We start from the raw sequence: 24,835 nt of genomic DNA, 5'->3' as shown, positions 1-24,835 counted from the left end.
ACCTTATTAGTCAGGGTAGATGTCATATTTATTTTTGCTGAATAAAAATATACTTCTTACAAAAAATACTTTTATTGGCTTTACTAAGTTAAATGCTAATGCTAATAACCTATAAATACAAGGACAGAGCTATACACCAGTAAATATGCCGTTTACCCTGACTGAGGTCACATTCATAACATAAGCTAAAGTCATTTGAGGCACATCTTTTGAAATATAGGAAGTTCATTCTTGTTCAGGTCGTATTTTGCCTTTAAAGGTAACATACTTGTGTTGGGGTAACACCCACGGCGAGTTTTAACGTGTGTGTGTGTGTGGTGCTTTGAAACTCACAGTTGGACCAAATATCCTGTCTGTATGAAATTAACATGAGATGTGAAAGTTTACTGATCAAAGATACAGTTTTTCTGAGCAGACATTTAGTTTTTATAGCTGCGAAGATGAACCAGCCCCATTGGGCTTGATCTGCTTAAGCGAGTCCAAAAATCCGATCACTTCAGATCTCAGATTCATCGTCTATGTATTTCAATGAGAGCCGAACCGAGGAACCGACTGTGGTTGACAGTCTATCTGTTTCTTTAGCGACAGAACATCGCTGGTCGACAGCATGGTTATTATTGCTGTTCATGTTCCTCATTGAAGTTGATGGTTTATGGTCCTCAGCCTGGTTACAGTAGACCTGGTCTTCATGCTTGTTCCCATCTAAACTTCTGCGAAAGCACAGCAATGGTAAATGACCTTTGTACAAGTTCCAAATGACTAACACGGCCAACAATAGCGACAACAACACCACCATTGCCACTAGGGTGTTATAGTTTTCTCCACCATCATGAAGTGAAGCTGTAGTCCCGCTTCCCAACCACAGTTTCAGGTCATACGCTGCATGCTCGGTTCTGTATTTCCACCGGGATACGGTTTCGACTGAATCGCAGGTGTAGTGGCCGTTGTGCTCTGCTGAGGCGTTGAGGATCATCAGACCGTCTGAGAGGATCTCAATGGTGCTCGATGCTGTTATCGGCTGTCCGTCCACTTGCCACTCCACCTGTGCCAGGTTGGAGTACGGCTGGCACGACAGCTTCACGGTATTGCCGGGGAAAAACGAGATGCTGACTGGCGTACTATTACCTGTAACACAAGGTTTGGGTTTATGGTTATTCTAGAATGACAAACATGTTGACACTCCAGTAAAATTAGGGCTGTCACAATTATGAAATTTGGCTGATGGTTAATTGTCTAATAAAATATGAATAAATAAATAAATTAATTATAGACGGTTTCATCGGACGCACGTGATACACGTCTGGATCCGAACCTTACTTCTGGTTTAGTTTTTTTTTTAATGGTCTGACTAGTCGCTAAACTGATCTCTTGAACAAATGCCTCGTCGAAAATAACAAATGTTTTGGTTTCCTAGGTAATCTATGTGTTGTTTTTTGCTTGTTATATAAATAAACTACGTTTAAAGACTTTGTTGTTATTTATTCTAAGCGGAGTTTACCGGAAGTTCATGCGGACTGCGACACCCGCTTGTTTATGTTGTTACTGCTGAAACGGTCTATAAATTAATAAATTAATTCTCATACATTTTTTGTTTGTTCATAAATTAATTTTCACACATTGTTGTGATTATTTAAATTAAATATTTTGCAAGGTTTACCTGGCAGGAAATATTAATACACATAACACATATTTAAAAGTAATTATTTAATATTTAAATTTGTTGAAACACAATAAAGTGTCTGAAAAAAATGAAAATGCAATTAAAATAAACTGACTATACCAGAACAGGCCTTAAATAGTACCCAATCCTACTAAGGTCATAGTAGTAATTAGTGATGAGAGAAACAAAGCTTTTTGAAGCTTCGAATCAATTGCTTCGCAAATTGATTCCGTTTTTCGAAGCGTTCGATACACCACACACGCTGGCGACACCTGATGGTCAAGATACTGTAAAAGCAGCAAGATCGTCCAAACCTTTTTTACAGTCTGGTCCAAACATTTTACACTTATTAAAAAAATAATAGCAAGATTGTATTAAAAATAAGTTTTTTAGAAAAAATATTTAATTTAATTAAGACATAATTAAACATATTACATAAAAGTGTATTCTGTGATTTTAGTTTTTTTAATTATGCACATTTTTGCCATTAAATCTGTCTATAAACAAAAAGTAGACAAAACGGTAGTGTTATTCGTCAGAAGGATGAATGTTTTATGAACTTTTATAATAAAACTGACCCGAGTTTACCTACAATGGTCATTTGTGATCAACTCCCCCTAGTGCTGAATCGTCGGATTTTTGAAACGTTTCGAAACAATTATGACGTAATGAAGCCTCGTTTGCTAAAATCACGTGACTTTGGTCAGTTTGAAACAAGCTCCAAACCAATGATTCGAAACAAAAGATTCGTAAATGTTTCGAAGCCTCATGAAGCGTGCTTCGAAATCGCCCATCACTAGTAGTAATGGACCACATGTCTGAAGTGGCTGCAAAAAAATCCATTCCTGCAGCTCCCCCTTGTGTTTTTTAGAAAGATGTGCAATTATTGCGGTGATCTGAATCAATCGCGATGAGACGATTATTTCATCATTGTGACAGCCCTAAGTGAAAATGCATTACAAACCTGATGGTGAACATCCATTGGCGTTGCCCTCCTTTAAACTTTGAATCACAGAACTAAATGGAAACAATAAATACATCGTTAAGTAAATCATTGAGTGAATGTCACAAAAATACATACATGGGTCATGTTTACCCTAAATAACAAAAAAGGATATATAGCACATCGAGCCTCAAGTATCATCTCAATGCAAAACATACAGCAGCTAGCGTGGACATTAGCCCGACTCCGGGTACAACGACTTGGTTGAACAAAAATAAACAATATTTTGTTGCTTAAGCTTATGTATTCAGTCATTATTCATGGTACACTCTTAGAGCGAATGTGTTAAAAACAACACATTAGTGTTGATTCTGGGACAACACACTAACTGCGTCGTCCTGGAATCCACCCATCTCTGTGTTATTATTGAAACAACACATTTTGTGTTACTTTTAACACAACATGTGTTATACTTGAACACAAAATCAACCCATAATGACACATAATGTGTTAAAATTACACATAATGTGTAAAAGCTTACCGCACAATTACGTGTAAAAAATTAACACATCCTTTCTAAGAGTGTATACTAATCGAGTCCCGTCCCTAATATATATATATATATATATATATATATATATATATATATATATATATATATATATATATATATATATATATATATATATATATATATATATATAAAATAAGCATGAAGTGAGCATTAGCTAACATGAACGAACAATAAATAACAGTTCTTTAGCATTTATTAATCTTAGTTTATGCCAATTTCAACATTTACTAATACTTTTTCAAAAGTTGTAATTGTTTACGTTAGTTAATGCAACATGAACTTACATACGCAATCATACTGGCATTAGGTAATTCAATGTAGAAATGCTTTACAACTTAAATAATATATAATTATTGTTTTTGCATTGCAGTAATATGAATAATGATGGGATTGTCATTAAAATAACAGCTGATATATCCTGCCGACTACGCCAAAATTGTTAGATTCCACAGATCCAACTTTAGATCTACATTCAATGCTCAGTTTAGCTTCATCTATGGTCTGACTTACTTTGTCGATGGTTTGACTTCATCGATGGTTGGACTAACTTTGATGATGGTCTGACGTCTGACTTCACCGATTTGCTAAACTGAGTATTGAACGCAACTAACATTATTCAACAAACAATCTTTATTATTATTTTTTTAATATTACTTTATTTTACGGCTGTCAAAATAATGCGTTCATTTCGATTAATTAATCGGAGAAAAAATAACACGTAAAAAAATACCACAGATTAATCCATTCCGTATTGACCATTGAACCTGTTAACGTTCTGGCCACCATTGGACTGTAAAATGAAGGAGGGAGACGAGAACGCACTGGTGGTGACTGGATCATTGATTGGAACGTTTACTTATAAAAGGTGCCTGATGTAAGTGATAAAAATAAAGTCGTCTGCATCAAGGAATTTGCATATCACCGGAGTTCGTCCACTCTAAAGTACCACATCAATGCAAAGCATCTAGGAGTTAATGTTAATCCGGAGGTACGACCTAGCATGTCCCGTAATACCAAAGGTAAAGGGGTAAATTTTTAATTTAAGATTTATGTTTAATTGCACAAAAAAGCATTGCAATTGATACTGCACTGTTCAACATTTGGTAAATAATCTTCCTGATGCAATTTTGAATTTATTTACTTAGCAAATTACTGTAGGTCACTTTGTTGATCGTTATGGCCATTAAATGAACAGTGAAAATAATAATAAAAGAATTTTTGAACTTTAATGTCACTAATGGTGATAATTCATTGATTTATTTAAAATAAAAATATTTAATACTTTCAGAGCAATAATTATGTATGCGATTAATTCAGATTAATTAATCACAGAGTATGTAATTAATTCGATTAAAATTTTTAATCGATTGACAGCCCTACTTTATTTGTCTCCTGCCTGCTATTTTCTTATTCATTTCTTTATCTGCATTGTGGTACAACAGAGTTAACGTTTTAAGTAACGGTGTGAGTCATTTTCCCTGACATGAGAGAGATTTACTGAGCTAGATCTAAAGTTGGATCTGTGGTATCTAGTTGGATCTATCATATTGGCATTGTCGGCAGGATGGAAGTCATCAGGATCTATCACAGGGGTGCATGAACATTTGGGTAAAAGTATTGGGGGGGTTACCTGTTTCTGGTACTATATGTGCTGTTTATGGTAGAACAGCGGCCTGTATTGAGGTCCCAGCCACAGTATGGATCTCTGGCCAGAACGCAGTCCAGACAGTTGAGGTACCGGCCACATTCGCTGACTGACACCTGCACCACGCCCACTTCTGAACCCGCATACAACTGTTGATAAGTTAAACATAACTACTGTGTAAAGAAAAAATCCAGTTTTCAATTTAAAACTAAAATGTGTGCATGTCGTCAATCACATACGACTATATTTGACTCGTATGACTCATAACCCAAAACACATCTTAGATGTTAAAACCCTTAAAGGAAATTTCCTCCACTTGATGGTCATATTTGCACCTTCCCCTATATAGTTATAGCATTGCATTGTCTTATTAATATCTATAGTCTTTGCAGAAGCTCAGTGATGATCGTATTAATAGTTTGTTTGTTACCGTGGTGTCTGAAAGTCGTAAGATCTTGATGGGCTGTGAGAGGTCAAACAGCTGAATTTCTTCAATGATAATCATCTCACCATTATAATTCACAGCTTTTAGCACAGATCCGCTTTCTGACACAAAAAAAAAACAACAACACAATTTCTTAGTTAAATGCGATTTTAAAAAGTCGAAGAACTTATCAGACAGTGAAAGAGTAAATTAATAGTTCACAGATAGTTGAAATAGACCCCATAATTTACTCACCTTAAATTGTATATGACTACCTTTCTCCATTTAGAGTTATATTAAATAATATCCTGGCTATTCCTCGCTTTGAAATGGGATTGAACATTGCATATGACTGTGGTGGGTTACTATGTGTCTTTTGAAGCGTAGCAACACATTTGTGAGTGTACACTATTTGCATTTTGAGCATAATTAGCAATCGATATGTCACATTCAAATGTAAACTCATCTTTGGTATGCAAGGCATTTATGTGGGTCTTGTGACTACTCATGATATCATTTAGACGAAACACACTCACTGCAAACGAATCATAGTAGGCGAAAAGCAGTAGGCAAGGAAAGTAGTATGTCCGAATTTATAGTATTCCAAAAACAGTATGCGAAAGTACCCGGGTGATCTACCACTAGATTTTGGAGTGTGCATTCAATGGACACTTTACTATCCCATGAGCCCCCGGAAGAGGAGTCACGCAACGAAGAAGTCGTCGTCATATTCAAAAATATCGTAATGCAGTAACACAGCTCTATTCAATGTAAATACATAAGGAAAACATCTGTTCCTTGTGGTTAAACTGAGCTTGTTTAACAGCATCCAAGTTAATGGATCTTCTGTTATAATGACGACATGTGTCACGTGATGTATCAAAATGGCGGATGTAATATGTCTGAAATTTGTTTACACTACCCTTTTTTATACTATATAAAATATACTGTTTTAACTGTCGATGAGAAGGTACGCCATCTAATTCAGTGCATACTGTCACAATATGCAGTTTTGGACGCAAGGACAGTCACGAGAAGCGCGATAACCAATGTCTTGCATATCGACGGTGAACTGGCGTGTCATTATTTTTGATCCAGATGTGTTTACATTCAAATGCGGCATATTACTTGCTAAATACGCTCAAAATACGAATCGTTTCGTTTTAAGAGACATATTAACCCACAGTGGAGTCTTTTTCTGATGATAGATCAGCTTAAAAAAACCTGGATACTATTCAATCCCATTATATATACCAGGGGTGTCAAACTCATTTTAGGCTGAGGGCCGGATGGTAAATAACGCCATAATGTGAGGGCCGGATAATTTTTTTAAACCTTATTGTGCTGATAATTGTGTTAATATTAACTAAACAAACCAATTAATTAGTTTGTTCAGCAAGAAAACTAGAGAAACACACAGCTCTGTGAAAACTACATTTCATAAGGTCACAATCATACTGTACATATTATACACATAAATTTACATCTGTACAAAATCCACTGGCCTTAGGTTGAAAAGCCTTAATTTAACTTATTTTGCATTATTGCTTAATGCCAAAATTATTTATAAATCATTCACTTTTCTTTGGAAAATATTTGTAATGAGAACAGTCATTTAGAAAATGAAAATGTTAGATGTGGCAGTGGCCCAAACCAAAAAGGGCACTAAGGGGGGTGGTACTATTATTATGATTTTAATAAAGTATTATAAATATGATGTGTTATATTGCTAGCATGTGATTATAATGGGAAATATAATAACAAGAATAAAAGTGTGACAATCTGCTAAATATTCAATATGATTTACCTGCTGGCTTGATGGAGCTTTGAATCCATGTTTGCAATGTTGAACTGCCTTTAGCAGCCCCTCTTTCCCTTTTCTGTCGTTATTTTGTGAAGGCATTGGTGTTTTTTGTATTTTTTGTCTACAAAGTGTGCCAACAACAGCAAATGTATTGTTTATATTAACTTAGATCTGAAGATTAAATCGATTAGACATGTATTGCAACGTTAATACTAAGAATGTGGCTATTTTGTTGTTGTTTGCTTGCTAAGTTGTTAGCACTTTTAAAACACCGACAGCAAATCATTACCGGAAGAAATACATAAACAAACTTCCAAATGACTAATTCTGTTGTTTAACAACTGATTTAATGTAATGTATCTACCTGTTAATGCAAAGAACTTCGGAAACTGTCGTCTTCGCTCTTTAGGCAGAGAGTGGACACAGAGATGCTGCGGAGCGGTCGGGAAAACACGAAGTGGATCACCGGAATAAGTAGATCTTTAGTGGAGCAGTAACAATAAAACAGCAAGATTTTTGGGCACCGTGTTTAGTCTATGTTCCGCGTTTTGCTGCTTTCCGCAAGTCTCTCATATTAAAAACGAACTAGACACCCGCCTGAAAGTTTTTTAAAAATATGTATTTCATATTTAATAAATCATCATGCGGGCCGGATTGGACACCTTTGTGGGCCGTATGTTTGACACCCCTGATATATACCATTATAAAACTAAGAAGAGCCATTAATATAAATATATAAGTGTGTTTAGCTGAAGAAAGAAGGTCAAGATTGCATTAACCCCTAATGCCGCTTGGAAGGCCCTCCCATGACGTGAATTTCCGCTTGAATCTATCGATGACTAGAATTACATATGCGGCTTTCACGTGCGAATAAAGCGAGTAAACTCAAAATGTTCAAGCGGCAAATTAGACGTGGTAGACGGAAATTTGACGCCTCAAACGCGGCTGATGTGAACCCACGGTAAGAGATCCGAGGGACATTTTGTGCCATTCTGATTTTTATTTTTAAACCATCTTGACTGTGATGATTGATTATTGCTCAAAATTGCAAGAGGTTAATTATATTTGATACATTTTAGAATTTTGGTTTCAGTTTTTTAAATTAGCCTAAAATGTCTAAGCTACGCAAAAACTGACAATGTGATCCCAGGGCCAAAAAAATGAGTTTTTGACTAAGCTCCGCCCACAGGAATACGTCAATCGCTAGCTAAGCTCAAATGGCTCTGCTAAGCTAAGATGCTGTCAAATCACAACACACTAAACAAACTACACAATCAGAACTCAATACGTATTTCTGAAGAAGGAACTTCGTAAAACAAGGAAGACATCAGCCTGTTTAGTGAAAACAGCGGTATAGAAATAAGTAAATTGTGTGAAAAATACTGCGTTTTTTTACACACAAAACATAAACACATGTTATATTTAGCACCGTAAACACAATCAAGGTCTCGAAAACAGTGAAAAACGGGACTTTTAAGGATCTCTTAAGGGTTAAGGTGAGTAAATTATGGGCTAATTTCTATTTTCAGTGAACTATTTATTTAATGAGACATCTTTACTTGTGCCGATGAGCATGACTTGATGGGTGTCTCCATTCAGGTCAGTTGCAGTGGCCACCACAATTCTAGTAAGCGCTGTGCCTCTTCTCACCAGCAGGGGGCGATCTCCAATAGGTTTGACTGCCTGGTCCATCAGATGCTTGTCTTTAATAAACTGCAGTGTTTTGTCTGGCAATTCCAGCGACTTGGTGATGCCTTTATTTCTGGCATAACGGTCGATGCACTAGAAACAGACGTTAGTGGGAGTTAAGCCTGGAGTATAGTCTGTTGCATGGTTGCAAATGCAAGTATAGTTTATTTGACTCGTACGTGTACACAGACTTTCAACGCATGCGCATTGCGACAAAATGCAAATGTATCACCTGGGCTACAAACTACATTCTCTTGTAAGCACATGTGCAACCTACACATACAATGTACGCGGGTTTGAAACATCCAGCGGTGCACGTACAGTACGCACGCACCCTTCTGATGATGAAAATGGCGTTATGCGCACTGTACGCAAACCCTCGCGTATGCGTAAAAACTGGACTATACTTCGGTGTACTCCAGTATGCAGTGTGGCTGAACGAGTTTTAGTAAACAAAAGGTGGACTCACTGCTCCGGGTCGAGGGTCGGGGAGTTCACCCGTGTACATCACCCATTTCACAGATGACATCTCAACTTCAACAGGGGTCTTAAATTTGCTTTCCGAAAACACCGCCCTGACGTCTTTGATTCCATACGCGCACACTGCAGAGTATTGTGAGGAGTCTCTGTCAATCAAACACGCCACAGAAATCACACAATTGCGATGTCTATAACAACTCTCATGCAGTAAATGATCTTATAAAAAGGTCTCAAACTTACGACTCTGGGGTAAAGACTGCGTAAAAAACGCATGTGGTCCAGTCGCCAGGGCAAAAATGAAACACATCCTGGACCAGAAGAAGCAGGTTGGTGTTTGGAATGGGACAGTCGAGCCTCGCTTTTAGGAACGATGTCCACTTTTTCTGCAGTGTCCTCAGCCCACCCAAGTCTCCCTGTGGAAACAAGATGATGTCACGTGAGAAAAATAGGAATCATTGTGTTGTCTTAGTGCCTTAGGAGATGAGGATGTGTGGTTCACCTTGCACACGCGGGCTATTCGAGAGACGTGCACTTTGCTGTAGGAGTCATATTCCACTGCCGTTTCAGTGAAAAAGAGATAAATCTTGTCATCATCGCCTTCTGGGTTCCTCTCACCCTCCGGTATGTGAGCCATGTGGATGAAATTTGGTTCTTAAATGGCAAACGAACGTAAAACATTGTACATTACTCCTGATTTTTGTGCATGTACTCCAAAAGTTTTCACATTTATTTAAAAGAGTCATACTACAAACAAATAGGCTAAAGCCTAACTTGGCAGGAAGCATGGCGAGGGATGAACCCTGCAGTATTTGTATTGTGTTAGTAGTGATTCATGTATCACCATTGAGCCAGCTGTTTGTGGGCTCTGTCCGTATGCCTTCCTCTGAACTGCGCATCATGACCGACTCTGAGCCACGAAAGTTCATTGAGGTTGCAGAGTACAGCACTCCATCTGTGAGACAGAGATTCAATTCAAATTGATTTCTATAGTGCTTACATAAGCAATACACAATACCTATTAGTACAGGCCATAAATATTATAAAAGAAAACATTTTTAGATGTCATGTAAACAGGATTTTACCAATAGTTTCGTTTGATCCCCTTCTCATATCTTTGTGGGAGTTTACAACAAATACTGCAGTATTGCTGAAAAAGTTTCATTTTTTTAAATACTCAATATAGATATTGCAATATTTGAGCTGGAACGTACCGACCATTGCGGATGTGTATCGCTGAGATGGATCAAATGGACATTTTCCCTTCCCATCTTCTTGTTTGTTCTCTAAAACCAGCTTACCATCATCCCAAGACTAAAACATCAAAACATATACGTATACATCAGTACTGTATAACTGTAGCTCATTCTGCATTTGTTTTTACTGTGTTTCCATCCCAACGTTAGGGAATCTTTAAAATTTGCAAAAAAAGCGCAAAGAAATATGAATAAGGCGTGTTTCCATCAAGTTCGAGTGAATGATGGTTGTATTGGTAACCTAGTAACTAGCAGAAAATAAAACATTCATTTTCGCATTCTTCGAAAATAGAGACAGGACTGCATTTAGTTACAATTGGGCAAGTTATAAATTTACTGCAGTGCAGCTTGTAATTGAATGCTACTGAATGCTATGCACAGAAGAAGGAATGCAGAATTTTTGATGCAGGCAGTAGCAGCAAGGGCATTGAAATGACGTTAAGCCCCATATATGATAAAGACAACGACAGCTGATACAGCTGGATTATCAGACACGTGGGTTTAATGTTCACTACGTTAGAATTTATTTGGCAAATGTGTTTCCATCTCCCATTATTCACATTTACTCTTCATCGCAAAAACCACCTAAAAGCGAGCGTAGAAACATTTTTGCAAATTAAGAAATTTGGTGTTTCCATCACCAGTTTCTTATGCGGTACTTCAAAATGTGCATAAAATCAGTGTGATGGAAGCGTGTGATGAGACTCACCATGTAGTTACAGGTTGGGTTAAATGCTTTGGTTCCACAAACATACATTGTGCCATCGTCCTTTGTATGAAGAATTCTTATATAGTTTTTGCAGTCGTTCTAAAACAAACATACAAACAAAAAAATTCTAGTTTTCCACATATTACTGTTAAACTCGTTATTTATTAACATTTTTATAAATAGTAACATGAAGAGTTGAGGAGTTCAGAAGTGAAACCTTACCCTCTGTTTCCCCTTAATGACACAATCTACTTGTTCTTTATCTGTGACTGACCACTTCACCTAAACACAATGAATACATTACAAGTATGTTTATCGCTCAAGTAGTAGCATTAAAATAAACTGAATATGCTTTAAGATTATGCTTATGTGACCATGTCTCACCATGTCTTTCTTGACTGTAATATCATCCAGATCGAGGGCAAAAATCGCCTCTCTGGCACCCAGGATGAGCACGTTGAGATCTTTCCTCAACAGCATTGTGGTGTAATTCCAAAAACTGTCCTCACGAAACAAACGTCCTCCGTTATCTAACAACAGTCAAGGGCAGAAGTTTTCATTGTTTGCCAATAACAGAAAAGTCACACTTCAAAAGAAAAAAAAAACTAATCAATGTTAATAATCAATAATAATGTTTTTATTTCCAAAACAAACTTTACTTATATTTATTTATTCTTATTTATTGTATTGCATAAAGTACTATGATCCATGGTGATTATGAAGTATTTATCTGTTAATGTTTTATGCCTGTCTGTGTGTGTGTTTGTAATACTAACAGGGTATGATTTGTGAAAAAAAATTTATGAACTACGGGCTTATATTGGTTATTCAGGTTATTGAGCTTATTTCTTGTTTTTACGTATAATAAATTATCTTTATTGTAGGCCGTTATATGGCCGTTTGATGATCATTAATTATGGTCATTTTGTCCTGACCGGGGATAAAAAATTATTCACCAGAGGCAGATATATAAAGACCTGGGGTTTCATTTATAAAACTGTGCGTAGGATCCTAACTAAAAGTCTACGTACGCACAAAAGCCGAAAATGGCATACGCCAAAAAATATTAAGACTTATAAAACAAAGCAATGTTCTCTTTATAAATCAAATATCACCTGAAAGTGTGCGTACATGAATCATTCTCAGATCCCACAATTCAAGCGCATTCTCCCGTCAAGTTTGTTTTTTATAGATCACAACCTTTGCGTGGGAACTGCCGTACGCACGTTTCCAGCACCGTTTTGAGCGTACGCAAGCTTTATAAATGAGACCCCAGAGGTGTGATAAATCGCAAATCGCACCCTGAATACTACCATGATAGAAATGCCATGACATTGTTGGTAAACAAACTGTGCAGTGGCCCAATTATTTGAAGACATAGAACACTTAAACTATTACGTTTCTACAGCTAAAAACATTTACGTATTTTACATTCCATAAAGATTGCTGTATAATTTCTCTTTAACCTTAACCCTACCCCAAACCTTACCCTAAACCCAAACCTTACCCTAAACCAAAACCCTTTTTATACAAAATGTTTAAATACGTAATGTATTCTTTTTATATTATGCAACCTAACGGACAGATATGTTAATGGACATTTTAGTGACAATATAGCATTTAAAAGAAGCCACTACAGTCCTTCGCAAAACAGTTTATTAAAATCATGTAATGTTACTGTTATAAAAAGCATAACAGACAGACAAGTGTAATCACAACAACTTATTTATTGCCAATATTAAAATCAGTACCAAAAGTAGTTAAATCGTAACTAAACCCCTGTTCAGAGCCTGACTCCACCCATTGGCAATATTTGAAAAATGCAAGAAAAGTGGGCAGACCCCAACGGAGATAGAAGGGACGAACTGAAATCGTAACAAGGGCGTGGTGAGCTTCAAATTGCTTACACAGGGTCGTACCACTTACGTCACGCGGTACCGCAACATTTAATGGGAAAATTCAACTGCAGAAGCCACCGTTCAACCTGAAGAGGGCAGCACATTTTTACACCATATATTGTAGCATTGAAACACTTTATACCCAAATGTCAAAAAAGTTACTCAAATAAATGAACAGCACTAATAAAGCCCCATTTTTACAGCCCATTAACTAAAAAAAGTTGGTTTAGGGTTTAGTTACGCTTTAAAATGACGATGTGCTGCAGCCAAGGTCCTCTCTGGAGTATATGAGAAGTATTAAAGTTATTAATCCACCAGAACGTTAATCCGGCATTTCAAATGTACCGACTCTCGCAAATATGTCACCTAGCACGCAAAGAGCCAATAAGATTTTGATATCACTGCTGTAAAGCAATGTATCGTAAAGCTTCTTGAGGCACGATATTTAAATTCAAATTATAAAGAACGAGCGATCTGACTTTATATGGTTGCTGATGAGAACTCAGATCAAGATCGCTGGATAAAGGGCTGCATTTGGATCTCTTCCTCTGAATTTTAAAGATGTTGATTATAGCAAATTAATAAAAGTAACATCTTTTGTGAATTTATGTTGTATTTTGGTGTCATTATTGCTTAGTAGTAATAATAACGTATTACATAGGAGAAGACAGCAGGAGAAAACACGTTTTTGTGTGTCATGGCAAACAAACTAAATATAGTTATAGTTAAATAATTACAGAAATGTTATTCATTTTAAAGTTTTAAAATGTAACAGTCTTTTTTAATATTGTGTAATTCTTTGAATATCATAATCATTTCATTAGGTAAATGGGTAAACTGTCTTAAATAAATAAGTCAGAAAAATGACTGAAAACATGTCGTTAATAAGAGTAAGAAACGGCAATGCCCGATATTTTAATATTAAGGACTAGGAATAACTTGCGTACAAATTTGTACATCTGTAATGCTGTAAATACGTAAATAATTTACGTATTAGTCCTGTCAAAACGTCGCTATTATACGTTTCAGTGTGTTTTAAACGTAAGTAAATGTACGTATGCTACAACCACACTGAAACATAATAATACACACGTATTCTCATGAGATAAATAGCGGACATGGCTTGTGTTTTCCACTGCGAATTGATTGGATATAGGCTACGTTCATACTGCAGGGCTTAATGCTCAATTCCGATTTTTTTTTTTTTAAATTGATTTTTTTGCAAGGCCGTTCACATTTCCAATTAAATGCGACCTTTTGTGATCTCCTGTGTGAACGTGAAATGACCCAGAACTGACCCGCATGCGCAGAAGAGTACTCAACGGTCAACGACGTCACTTGTTAGCTAATGTTAAACAGGTACAAATTGGTAACTTTTATTTTCTTTCACAAGCAGCACACAGAAACAACTTTCTGATAAAGTGAACAAAACTCTCTCAAGTGATGAACGAAGACAAAACTGATGATGCATTTATATATACATGTGTATATGTATATATATATATATATATATATATATATATATATATATGTGTGTGTGTGTGTGTGTGTATATATATATATATATATATATATATATATATATATATATATATATATATATATAATTTTTAAGGTAAAATATAAGGCAACATTTGTTTAATTATTCCTCATAACATTTTAAAGCCACGATCTACAGAACTTCACACAAAAACATTTTGATAACTAAACCTAAAAAAATAACAAAGGTGATCCTGCCTTGGAAACTCCGGTTACAATTCAGTGTTTTTATGTAATTTGGAGATTTAGCGCGTCAAAGCAGTCATGACCAAAAAAAAAACGACAAATGAGAAATGACAAATAATTTGTGATTGTTACTGTAAATGATGAAAACTAAGCTTTATATACAATTCATTAAACATTAATTTATAACAAGAAAAACACTGAAATTAATGATTTTATAGACACTACGCGTTATTGTTTAGCACAGAAATAGCTGCTTGCTTGCTTTGACTTTGATCATCTCTGTATTCACTTTAGATACAGAAAGACCGGATGATATTATTTATTTCAGGAATCTCTTTGCTATCATTTGAAAGTGAACACCGACCATAATATTAAATCACAAGAAAGACAGTCGTGTCAGGCATAAATATAGGTTTGGTGCAGATATTTTCAGTTTCAGCACCGAAATTTAAAGATACGGCTTACCTGTTTTGTAGTTTAACTTTTGACAAGATAACCACCCTGTTTTAAATACATTTTAAAATGTATACCCGTCGAAAAACATCTGTTTTTGTATGTTAAGTTTGATGAACTTCTAAATATGAGACGCAGAGCACCTAGCCCGTTTGACTAAATTGCATGTGCAAGCATGGCCAGCCCGCAATAGTGCAAAATCTATACAACGAAAGCAATCCAAAATGTACAGACTTAAATTAGATCAGAATTTACGTTTATAATAAATACATTTTTAAAATAAAATAAGGTCAGAAGTAACAAAGCGCAGAACAAATATGTGCAAAATGCCTGAAGTGCACGAAAACAAAACACAAGCCAAATAGATAAATCAGATAACCCCGAGTGATTTATAAATAAAATAAAGAAATTATTAAAAGAACGAAAGTATAACCAGAATTGCCAGCTTTGTCTTTTAATGTAGAAACAAAGAGGCAATGGTTTATTAACATAGAAACCGCTTATGGACGTGTAGCCCGGTCACAGGGGTTGTTGGATTTATTAACGCATTTTAAAAATATTTATTGAAAGCTGCTACTCCACATATTATTTGCAGCATTATAATAATAATATGCTGTATATTAATATATTGGGAGAAAGCTGTTATATGTGAAATCAGATAACGTGTGCACCCATACGGCCAATTTGAATGATCCTCATTTCATAACACATTTGTGACGATACGACTGTGAGATTTGTAGTCGAATCAGGCTTCTCCTATCGATGCATTGAATCTTCAACTATTCGGGGTCACCCCTACAATCTTCTCGTTTTAAAAAAAATTTAAAAAAGGAGGAGAGCTAGGTTTTTGGCCATGGCGTTTTGTGGAGCAATGTTAGCAGCGTCCGCCATGGTTGTTGTTTATCTTCTCGTTCCGCCTACTTTAAAGCAGAAGTATGACATTTGTAGCGTATCAATGTCGGATACATGTGGCCTGGCCGTTCAGACGGGGGTCGCATTTCAAAAGATCGGATACGTATCTGATTCAGGACCACATACCCAAGTGGCCTGGGTCACATTTGAAAAGATCAGATCTGTGTCGTTCAGACTGTCATGAAAAGATCAGATACAGGTCGCATAGGGGCAAAAAAATCAGAATTGGGTCATGCAGTGTGAACGTAGCCATAGAAAAGTAGGCATTTCCTTCAGATACAGAACTTGCGGTAGACTGACAATTGGAGGGGACGGAGTTAATGGATGCTCCCGCCAAAGCCGTATAGCTGACATTATCACAGAAAGATCAGCACAAGGGCACAATTTTTAAAATGACCCATACGTATAAATAGTTTATAATGAAAATATTCCGGAATGTTTCATAAAAAATATGAATTATAGGTTTTGACTTCATGAGGACTTTAATACAACCTTAAATATTATGGTACAACTACAAACAGAAGGTTTTGTACTACTTCACTATTATCAGTATGATAATAGTTTTCTATAGTTTCCCGTATTTGTGACCCTCAGCCACAAAACCAGTCATAAGTAGCATATTTGCAGAAATACCCAACAAGATGGGTCAAAATTATCAATGCCAAAAAATCATTAGGATATTAAGTAAAGATCATGTTCTGTGAAGATATTTTGAACATTTACTACCATAAATATGTCAAAATGTATTTATCATTAATAATTTGTTCATTTGGAAAACTTTAGAGACAGTTTTCTCAAAATTTAGATTTAAATATTTAGATTTTAAAATAATTGTATGTCGGCCAAACATCAATGGAAAGTAAATTTTTTCAGCTTTCAGATAATGTATAAATCTCAAAATTAAAAAAGTGACCCTTATAACTGGTTTTGTGGTCTTGGGTCACATTTTTCTGTGTTTTCATATTTTTTCTGTGTTTTCTTCATTTCATGTAAAGCTGCTTTGCAAGAATGCACAAAAAAATTAAAAGCACTATACAAGTATAAGTCACTTTGGATTATATTGAAAATAATACAATGTAAAAATGTATTTGCTGCCTTAAAAATGTTGTTGAATCAACTCAGATTTACAAGTCATTTCAACGTACTATTATTTATCTTGACTAGAGATGAGTTGTTATAACTTATAAAATGAATAATTTTTAAACTATATTTTATAAGTTATAGCAACTCATCTCTTGTCAAGATAAATAATAGTAAGTTGACATGACTTGTAAATCTGAGCTGATACAACAAAAAAAATAAGGCAGCAAAGATTTTTTACAGTGTAAGACTTGCTTGCATTGAATTGAAAAAAATAATGTTGTTCACTTTCTGATAAAAGTTAGTGGAACATGTCTTAATATAAATTACTTGTAAACATAAAATTCACACCAGAAAAAGAAAAAAACACTTCACCTTGTGCAGAAAACGTCTACTTACTCTTAAGGGCTACTGTTTTTCTGGGCACGCAGTTTGGTATTGATCCAAAACCACCCGGACTCCATAGACACAACACGTACAAAACACCCAACAGCAACATAGCGGTGAGTTCAATTCTTCAGTCCAACACAACAATCTGTCAGAATCCAATGATGATTTCAGAATAAAACTCTGTGCCATCCGTCTGTCAGAGAATCCTCATTATCGACATCTCTTCACTTTCAGTCAGGACTGCTGCCATAATGAGATACGTGACTTTAACAGCAAAACCACCTCAAAGACATTGCAAAGACCTCTGGGAAGCCATCTGAAATGAGAGAAAGTGAGAAAAGAACTGGTTTGTTGAAAGAGAGAAACCGACAGAAGGCGTTAGGGGTGCTGGCAGCAGTATATCTGTCATTTCTATAGTCATGCTAATGTGGTGAAAGAAAGCTTTGGCTCGGAAAACTTGACAGTATACCGTTCTGCTTTCTGATACCCATGACAACACAAACCTCATCTAACCTCACTACATCCTGTGATGCTACTCGATAACCTCACAATCTAATCTAGTTTAAAAAGTCATGCACGCTATGAGGATGGGTAAAGATTTGAAAAGTATCAAAAAGTTAAAATTGACATGCAACTCATCTCAGCCTCACAAGTTAAAGGAAAACACCAGTTTTTTAATATTTTACTATGTTCTTACCTTTTGCATATGAATGTGCGCTGAGGTCGAAGTGGTGCAAACTAAGTGCTCTTCCGCCATACAATATAGTTCTCATTTTTTATCTGCTTAGAAAATCGCCACGTTTTATTTTGTGCCACCATACTTACTCGTGTAACTACTCATGTAAGAGTTTTTAAATGGGGAAAATATGGAAGTGTTTGGTGGCTTCTAAATTCATCCCTGTTTGGAGCCATATAAATGAATGGGGCTAGGCTAAATGCTAACACATTCACGACGCACTGTACAAAGATTAAGTGCATGCATTGAATAAAGATATGGATTAATATGGATTAATTCGTCTAAGTTGAGGTGAGAACAAAATATTAAAAAATAGTGGTGTTAAATGTTACCCAGGTGTTACCAAACAGGATGTGAAAAGGAAGAGCAACCATTTTGCAACCAGCACGTAAAACAACGTTGGGTCATAACTGTAATATAGGAGCTACCGAATGTCACAACAAGAAAAAGGAATGAGTGCTGTATGCATGTGCAAAACTCAACCCTATACATGCTATATATAAGACCTTATAGTGGTTGCCAGGGTGTCACTATGCAATGGTTTAAATGTTGCTTACTGACTTAAAGGGATAGCTCACCCAAAAACAAGAACGCTGTCCCTCACCATCATGCCGTTTGATCCCCCAATGTCTTTCTTTGTTCTTCAGAACTCAAATAAAGATAAAAAAGTTGGAGGTTTTCTGGTTACTATAAGATGGGATGGTGAGCGCCTCTTCAAGCATCAATTGTTTAAAACAAATAACTCGACCCGTGACATACATGTCCTAAAGGCATACAAGGGGTTTGGAAAAAGCCAACTAAAATAACATCCTTTATTTGAAGTCTTGACCTGTGCCTCTCTTCTCTGTGTCTTGTTTAGTCAGTTTAAGGATGTTTTGTGCACAACAAGAAAGCAGATCAGAAAATGTCTTCAGGACACTTAAAGGGGACATATCATGAAAATCAGTCCTTTCCATGTATAAGTGCTATGATTGGGTCTCCAGTGCTTCTATCAACCTAGAAAATGTGAAAAAAATCAACCCAGTAACAGTTTTGGGAAACCATTATCCGCAAGCATGTGAAAAATAGCTCATTGAAATTTGGCTCCCCTTGTGATGTCAGAAGGGGATCTTATTATAATAATACCGCCCCTTAATCTGCACTATCCAACCACAGCACTGCCATTTAGTGCAGAGAAAAGCACAATTGAGTTTTAATTGCAACAAACCACCATCATTATGATCAGTGTTTGAATTTCATCAACTCATTTGCATTTTAAAGGACACACCCCAAAACGGCACATTTTTGCCCACACCTACAAAGTGGCAATTTTAACATGTTATAATAAATTATCTGTGGGGAACTTCACAGAACTTGTGAAATTTCCCCTTTAAGTCAAGTGGAGTAATACATTCAACACTTTTAGATCCTGTTAAATAGGGCAGCAAGACATGGTGAAATTATCGCAATATCGCAAATGGGTACGTCACAATATGCATATCACAATGTTATGCAATAACTGAATGACTAAAAAACTTGGCAAATGGCGAGACAGTGTGAGTGATGCTTTCTTTTCCAAAAAAGAAAACAATGTAAAACATTTATGCTGGTTATATAATTTTCAGTTTTTAAACATATGTAACTACAGACCACATAAGCCGCACAGGTATATTTGTAGCAAAGGCCAACAATATTTTTGATGTAAAAAAATCATTAGGATATTAAGTAAAGATCATGTTCCTTGAAGATATTTTAGCAAATTTTAGTAATATTACCAAAAAAATGTATTATTATTAAGGATTTTCCAGTCGTTGTATTTCGGCACATTTATTCAGTTTTTAAGATGATTATAAATGACTATTTAAAAAAACTCTTATGACTGGTTTTGTTGTCATATTTCAATATATTTTAAATTGATTTTACAAGCATTTTGTATATCGCATTTTTCTTCAATTTTGTGCAGCCCTTCTTTTGAAGCTTGTAGGGTTTTCTGGTTACTATGGGACTGAATGGTAACCTGAAAGACCTAAACAACACTTTAAAAAAAATACAAATCTGCATTTTGGGTTCTTAAGAACCCTTTTCTTTTTAAGTCAAATGATCCCACAGCCAAGCATTTTGCATTATGGACTGCATTGGCTCATTTATTTCAAGTTTATGGCGAGAAAGTTAAGATGATGAGCACTTTTTAAGTTTAAGACAAATGCTTGTGAACTTTTTTTGTCAGAAAAAACACCACCAACAAAAACATACATGGTATGTCAAGTTTTAACCAGTTTCAACTAGCTCTGTTCACAGCACATTATTCTGAGAAATGAAGAGGGCCATTTCCTATCCCACTGAAACCAGAAACCCCATATTGGGAGTAAAGCATTCTAAATATAGTAAAATAAATACACATATACAAACAACATGCATAAATCATTTGGCATCTATTCAAACAGTCCACAGAAACAGCCAACATCTGGAAACCAAACATTTATAATTCAACATGTCAATGAATATATGAGATGCAACATGCAAGAAGGCAGATCTGACAGATAAAGGCATATTTTATCACGTCGCACTCGCACACAAGCTTACACACATATCTTTGTGGTGAGGTCCAATTACATTGTTTATATGATTTGTTTGCATTAACTACACTAGTGAGCCTTTAAATACATCAGGATTATTTAAATATGAATACAGACTTAACTATGAATCATTTTTCTCTGCAAAGATGCTCTTACCAAGTTTGCTATTTATTTTTAGAGCCCCTAAACCATAACCATGTCTGCACACACACACACGCGCGCACGCACAAACACGCGCGCACACACACAAGGTTTGACATTGTGAATTGTCTTGATGTCAATGCATGCTGGAGACTGACAGAGGTTTGCAAAGACTCTTATTGAATGACTTTATAAAAATGTATACAGTATGTTTTATATGTATGTATAATTTCCTTCACTATCAACTTTTAAAATGAAAACCAATTAAAAAAATAACTATACCGTATTAAACTATAAATATATTTTCATTTAAGTATCTTGGTATATAAATATGCTAACCGTGAATTGCGTTAAAAACTCAGGATCGCCTCTGTTAGTCTCATGCAAATAATAAACTCTTGATTTCAGTTCCTGTGAAAGCACAATATAAGGGACACAAAACATTTTTACTCGTTGCAAACTTCTCACTGCAGTGGTTTTAAAAAACTCACCATGTAACCAAATTCCAAGTTAGTTTCTCAGTTCTCCTGTGTTTGCATGAGCGGTTCCTCCTCACACACATCCATACAACTCAATGCAAAACAAATCAAAGATCTCTGAGCCTCAAATTATAGCCAAAAGTGTTGTGTGTCCTGTCACTGCACTGAATGGAGCTCATGGTGTCTGTCGCTTTGTTTCAGAGATGAACTGCACGAACTGTGCAGCGTAAAGTCAAAGACATTCTTTTGCAGGAGAGAAAAGCGAGCAAAGGCTTGCTTTCAAATGCTACTTCAACTAAACCTACAAGTCACTACAAGTGACAGAGAGAGAGAGAGAGAGAGAGAGAGAGAGAGAGAGAGAGAGAGAAAGAGAGAAAGAGAGAGAGACTAAGGTGTGTGGATTAGCAGGTAATGAGAAAAACCAGAAAAACACAATGTGTCAATCTCATGCACTGACATAAAACAGTTTCACAACACAAACCACAATTATTTCCTTTTAAACTGAAGTGGTGGGAAACGACACAACGATGGGCCAATGAAATTTCTGCTTCAGCCCAAAATATTACAACAGTAAAAACGCATTAATGTCACCCATTAACAAACGCATAAAAACAACTTAAACACGATAATCCTGAAGAACTTGTTTTCATTCTTGCTGGATGGCTTTCCTAAAAAGTACAATATGCATTATCCTTAATGCACACCTACACTACGTAAATAACAAAACACACCTATTTATAGTCAAGATGTCAAGAAAAGGGTTTTGTTTGGTTAAGTTAACCTAAATAGTTGGGTTAACACACACATGCACCCGAAAACAAACACACACACAAATCTAAAAAATCTTGTTTGATTAAGTTAACCGATAGTTGGGTTAACAAGCATACATGTATGCACGCGCAAACAGTCTGTTTACTATAATTATGACATCCCAAAGACCCAATTTCTAGAATTTTTGCCATATTTGAGATGACGCTTTCCCACACATATTAGTATTACTATCCCCACATGAAGAGCATGCTAGAGTATACTACAGTGTTTATCACAGAAAACAGAGTAAATAATGTAGCAACTATAGTATGGTTTAAAAATACTGCAATATCTGGGAAATTTACTGCAGTTTTTTATAGTAAATACTACAGTGTACTATTTTTATGTGGGTTATGTAGAACACCTATTGATATTAGGTATGTTGCTAGCTAACTTTTTGGTTCCGCTCAACGAAACTCAAGATTTCATCAGGTGGTGCGCGGTGTTGTGGAAAATAATGCATCTGTTGGTTTGTTAATGAGTTTTTATTGTTAACATCATCGGAAGAAGCATAGGTACCTTTTCGTTTTCAGTGCATCTTTCACATTTACTGGCGGTGCGAGCTCGCCAAAGTCTGTTGTGTGTAAAATCGTCGTTGTTTTTGCTGAAGTTGAGAAAAGACATTCTTGAAATTGTAAAGACATTTAGTTTAATTGCTAAACTACAAGTGAACGAAATTTTAATACATTTGAACGACGAACACGGGTCTTCGTTAAAACGAGTTTTACCACCCCCAAAATCTGCTTGAATGGACAAAGAATGTGAAGCAGCCGTATAGCCATAGATGTCTGTATATATTAGAATGTGTGTGAAATGTAATGTAAATGTAAAACAATAAAATAGTTGTGAATTGAATATTTTTGTTTTTGATCTAAAACATGTAAAGTAGTTAAGATACGAAACCCTTTGGTTAAAAACAAATGAGATCTTGGGGCCAATCTTGGGGTTATTAGCGAAATTCTGAATAATGAGTGTTATTTCGTGTAACTAATTAGTGTTTTTTTTTATATATATATCTGACTTTTCAGAAGTGGAATATGTAGAGGATATATGGCAAACAGCTTATCCTGAAAGATTCAGGTCAATATCTTAAAAATGTAAAGAGTTATAGCAAAAAAACTTTATAATTTTCATGATTCGGTGACACATTTTCTTGAATTTAATGGAAAACATTGGACAAAATAAAGTGATGATTTTTGAGTTTCAAATGGCCAGTATTTTGTTATTATTGAACTTATAAACATGATCTTTGTCTCATTTTAAAGTTTTTTCAAGCTCTTTCTATCTGAACAACTAGTTTTAGCATTTAACCATTTTGTAGCATTGTGCAGTAAACTTTGTAGCAACTACAGTAGGGTTTAAAAATAAAGTAGTATCTGGGAATTTTACTACAGTTTTCTATAGTAAATAAATACTACAATATACTTTTAATGTGGGTCATGTAGACCACCTATTGATATTTTGTATTTTTAGGACGTTCCATCATTCTTACGCATATTTAGACCACTACAGCTAACAAGGCTGAAATAAAGATGTGCCTTCATGTTACTACGAATTTGAAAATGCTGAAGGAATTTCCATTTACAAGCCAGTTAATAGTGTCACTGAAAGAGAAAGAAAATATCAAATACAAACTCAGTTTGAGAAACGACGCCACCTTGCGGCTAAATACTAGAAATATAAATAAAACGAATCTTGACTTTAAAATTCATAAACGTTGGGTTAAATCTGTAAAGACTAACTTGTTAGACAACACGTGTAAGTGTCATAAACTTTAGTTAAACACAGAGCTTATTTTTGCGATATTTAAAAGTCTATAAGAAAAATAAATGGGCTTGTCCCGCTGACTTCATGGTTGGCCTACAAAAATACCTCATCCCTGCGACACTCTATTAACAAATAAATACTGACAGAAAAAATGTGAAACCTTCACCATCACATAGTAATCCATTAAGGCGTTAATATCTGTTGTGACTGTGGTGTTTGGGAATGTGATTACCGACATTTTTGAATCTCTGTCTGTCCGAAAACGACCGCTGACTGAGAATGATAACACAGCGCTCATCCGCGAGTCATCATCATGAGTCGTGATTTTGTGACCGGTACTACTTAATGTATTACTCCGCTGCGTACTATTTTTTTTAAAGAAATTACATAAAATATTTCATATTTTGTGTCTAGATATTTACCCATGTAGTAAGAAGTTATGTAATAAGCAAAAAAAAACATGGTTACTGTAGTAAAACCATGATTATCACAAAATAACCATTCAAAAACCATTTGGTTTTGCTAATGGTACGTTAACCTATACACCAAAAAACTTAGGCTTTTACTACAAAAAACAACAACACATTTTCGTAAGGGAAGTGGTTATAACGTACATCCAGTGTGCAAAATAATTCCCTTCAGTGTGATTATAGCAGGTGCAGTTTGTGTAAAAGTCAAGTAATGTAATGTGATTGCACTGCAGGTGTT

General features: G+C 35.5%; 1 protein-coding gene across 4 annotated transcripts; it reads right to left on the bottom strand.

Moving 5' to 3' along the window:
* Window positions 1–6: 6 nt before the first annotated feature.
* Window positions 7–24,489, bottom strand: sema4e (semaphorin 4e). Of its 4 annotated transcripts, none has more exons than XM_055201313.2 (15): window positions 24,364–24,489; window positions 17,649–17,955; window positions 11,566–11,711; window positions 11,404–11,463; window positions 11,182–11,280; window positions 10,431–10,530; window positions 10,061–10,171; window positions 9,719–9,870; window positions 9,460–9,632; window positions 9,209–9,365; window positions 8,610–8,832; window positions 5,253–5,368; window positions 4,808–4,971; window positions 2,625–2,677; window positions 7–1,125 (listed from the first exon to the last, which is right to left on the bottom strand). In XM_055201313.2, the coding sequence occupies exons 2-15, from the start codon at window positions 17,746–17,748 to the stop codon at window positions 497–499; spliced, it is 2,283 nt and encodes a 760-aa protein (XP_055057288.2). In that variant the 5' UTR covers window positions 17,749–17,955; window positions 24,364–24,489; the 3' UTR covers window positions 7–496. The 4 variants fall into 4 exon arrangements, with proteins under 4 accessions (XP_055057288.2, XP_055057291.2, XP_055057287.2 ...); XM_055201316.2 differs by having other exon boundaries at window positions 24,360–24,436; XM_055201312.2 differs by lacking the exon at window positions 24,364–24,489 and adding an exon at window positions 21,563–22,382.
* Between the last annotated feature and the right edge of the window lie 346 nt (window positions 24,490–24,835).

The sequence above is a fragment of the Misgurnus anguillicaudatus genome, chromosome 2, assembly GCF_027580225.2.
Source record: "Misgurnus anguillicaudatus chromosome 2, ASM2758022v2, whole genome shotgun sequence".
NCBI classification, from domain to species: Eukaryota; Metazoa; Chordata; class Actinopteri; order Cypriniformes; family Cobitidae; genus Misgurnus; species Misgurnus anguillicaudatus.
Note: the sequence above shows the minus strand (reverse complement) of the source record. Positions and strands in the feature narration are given on the sequence as shown.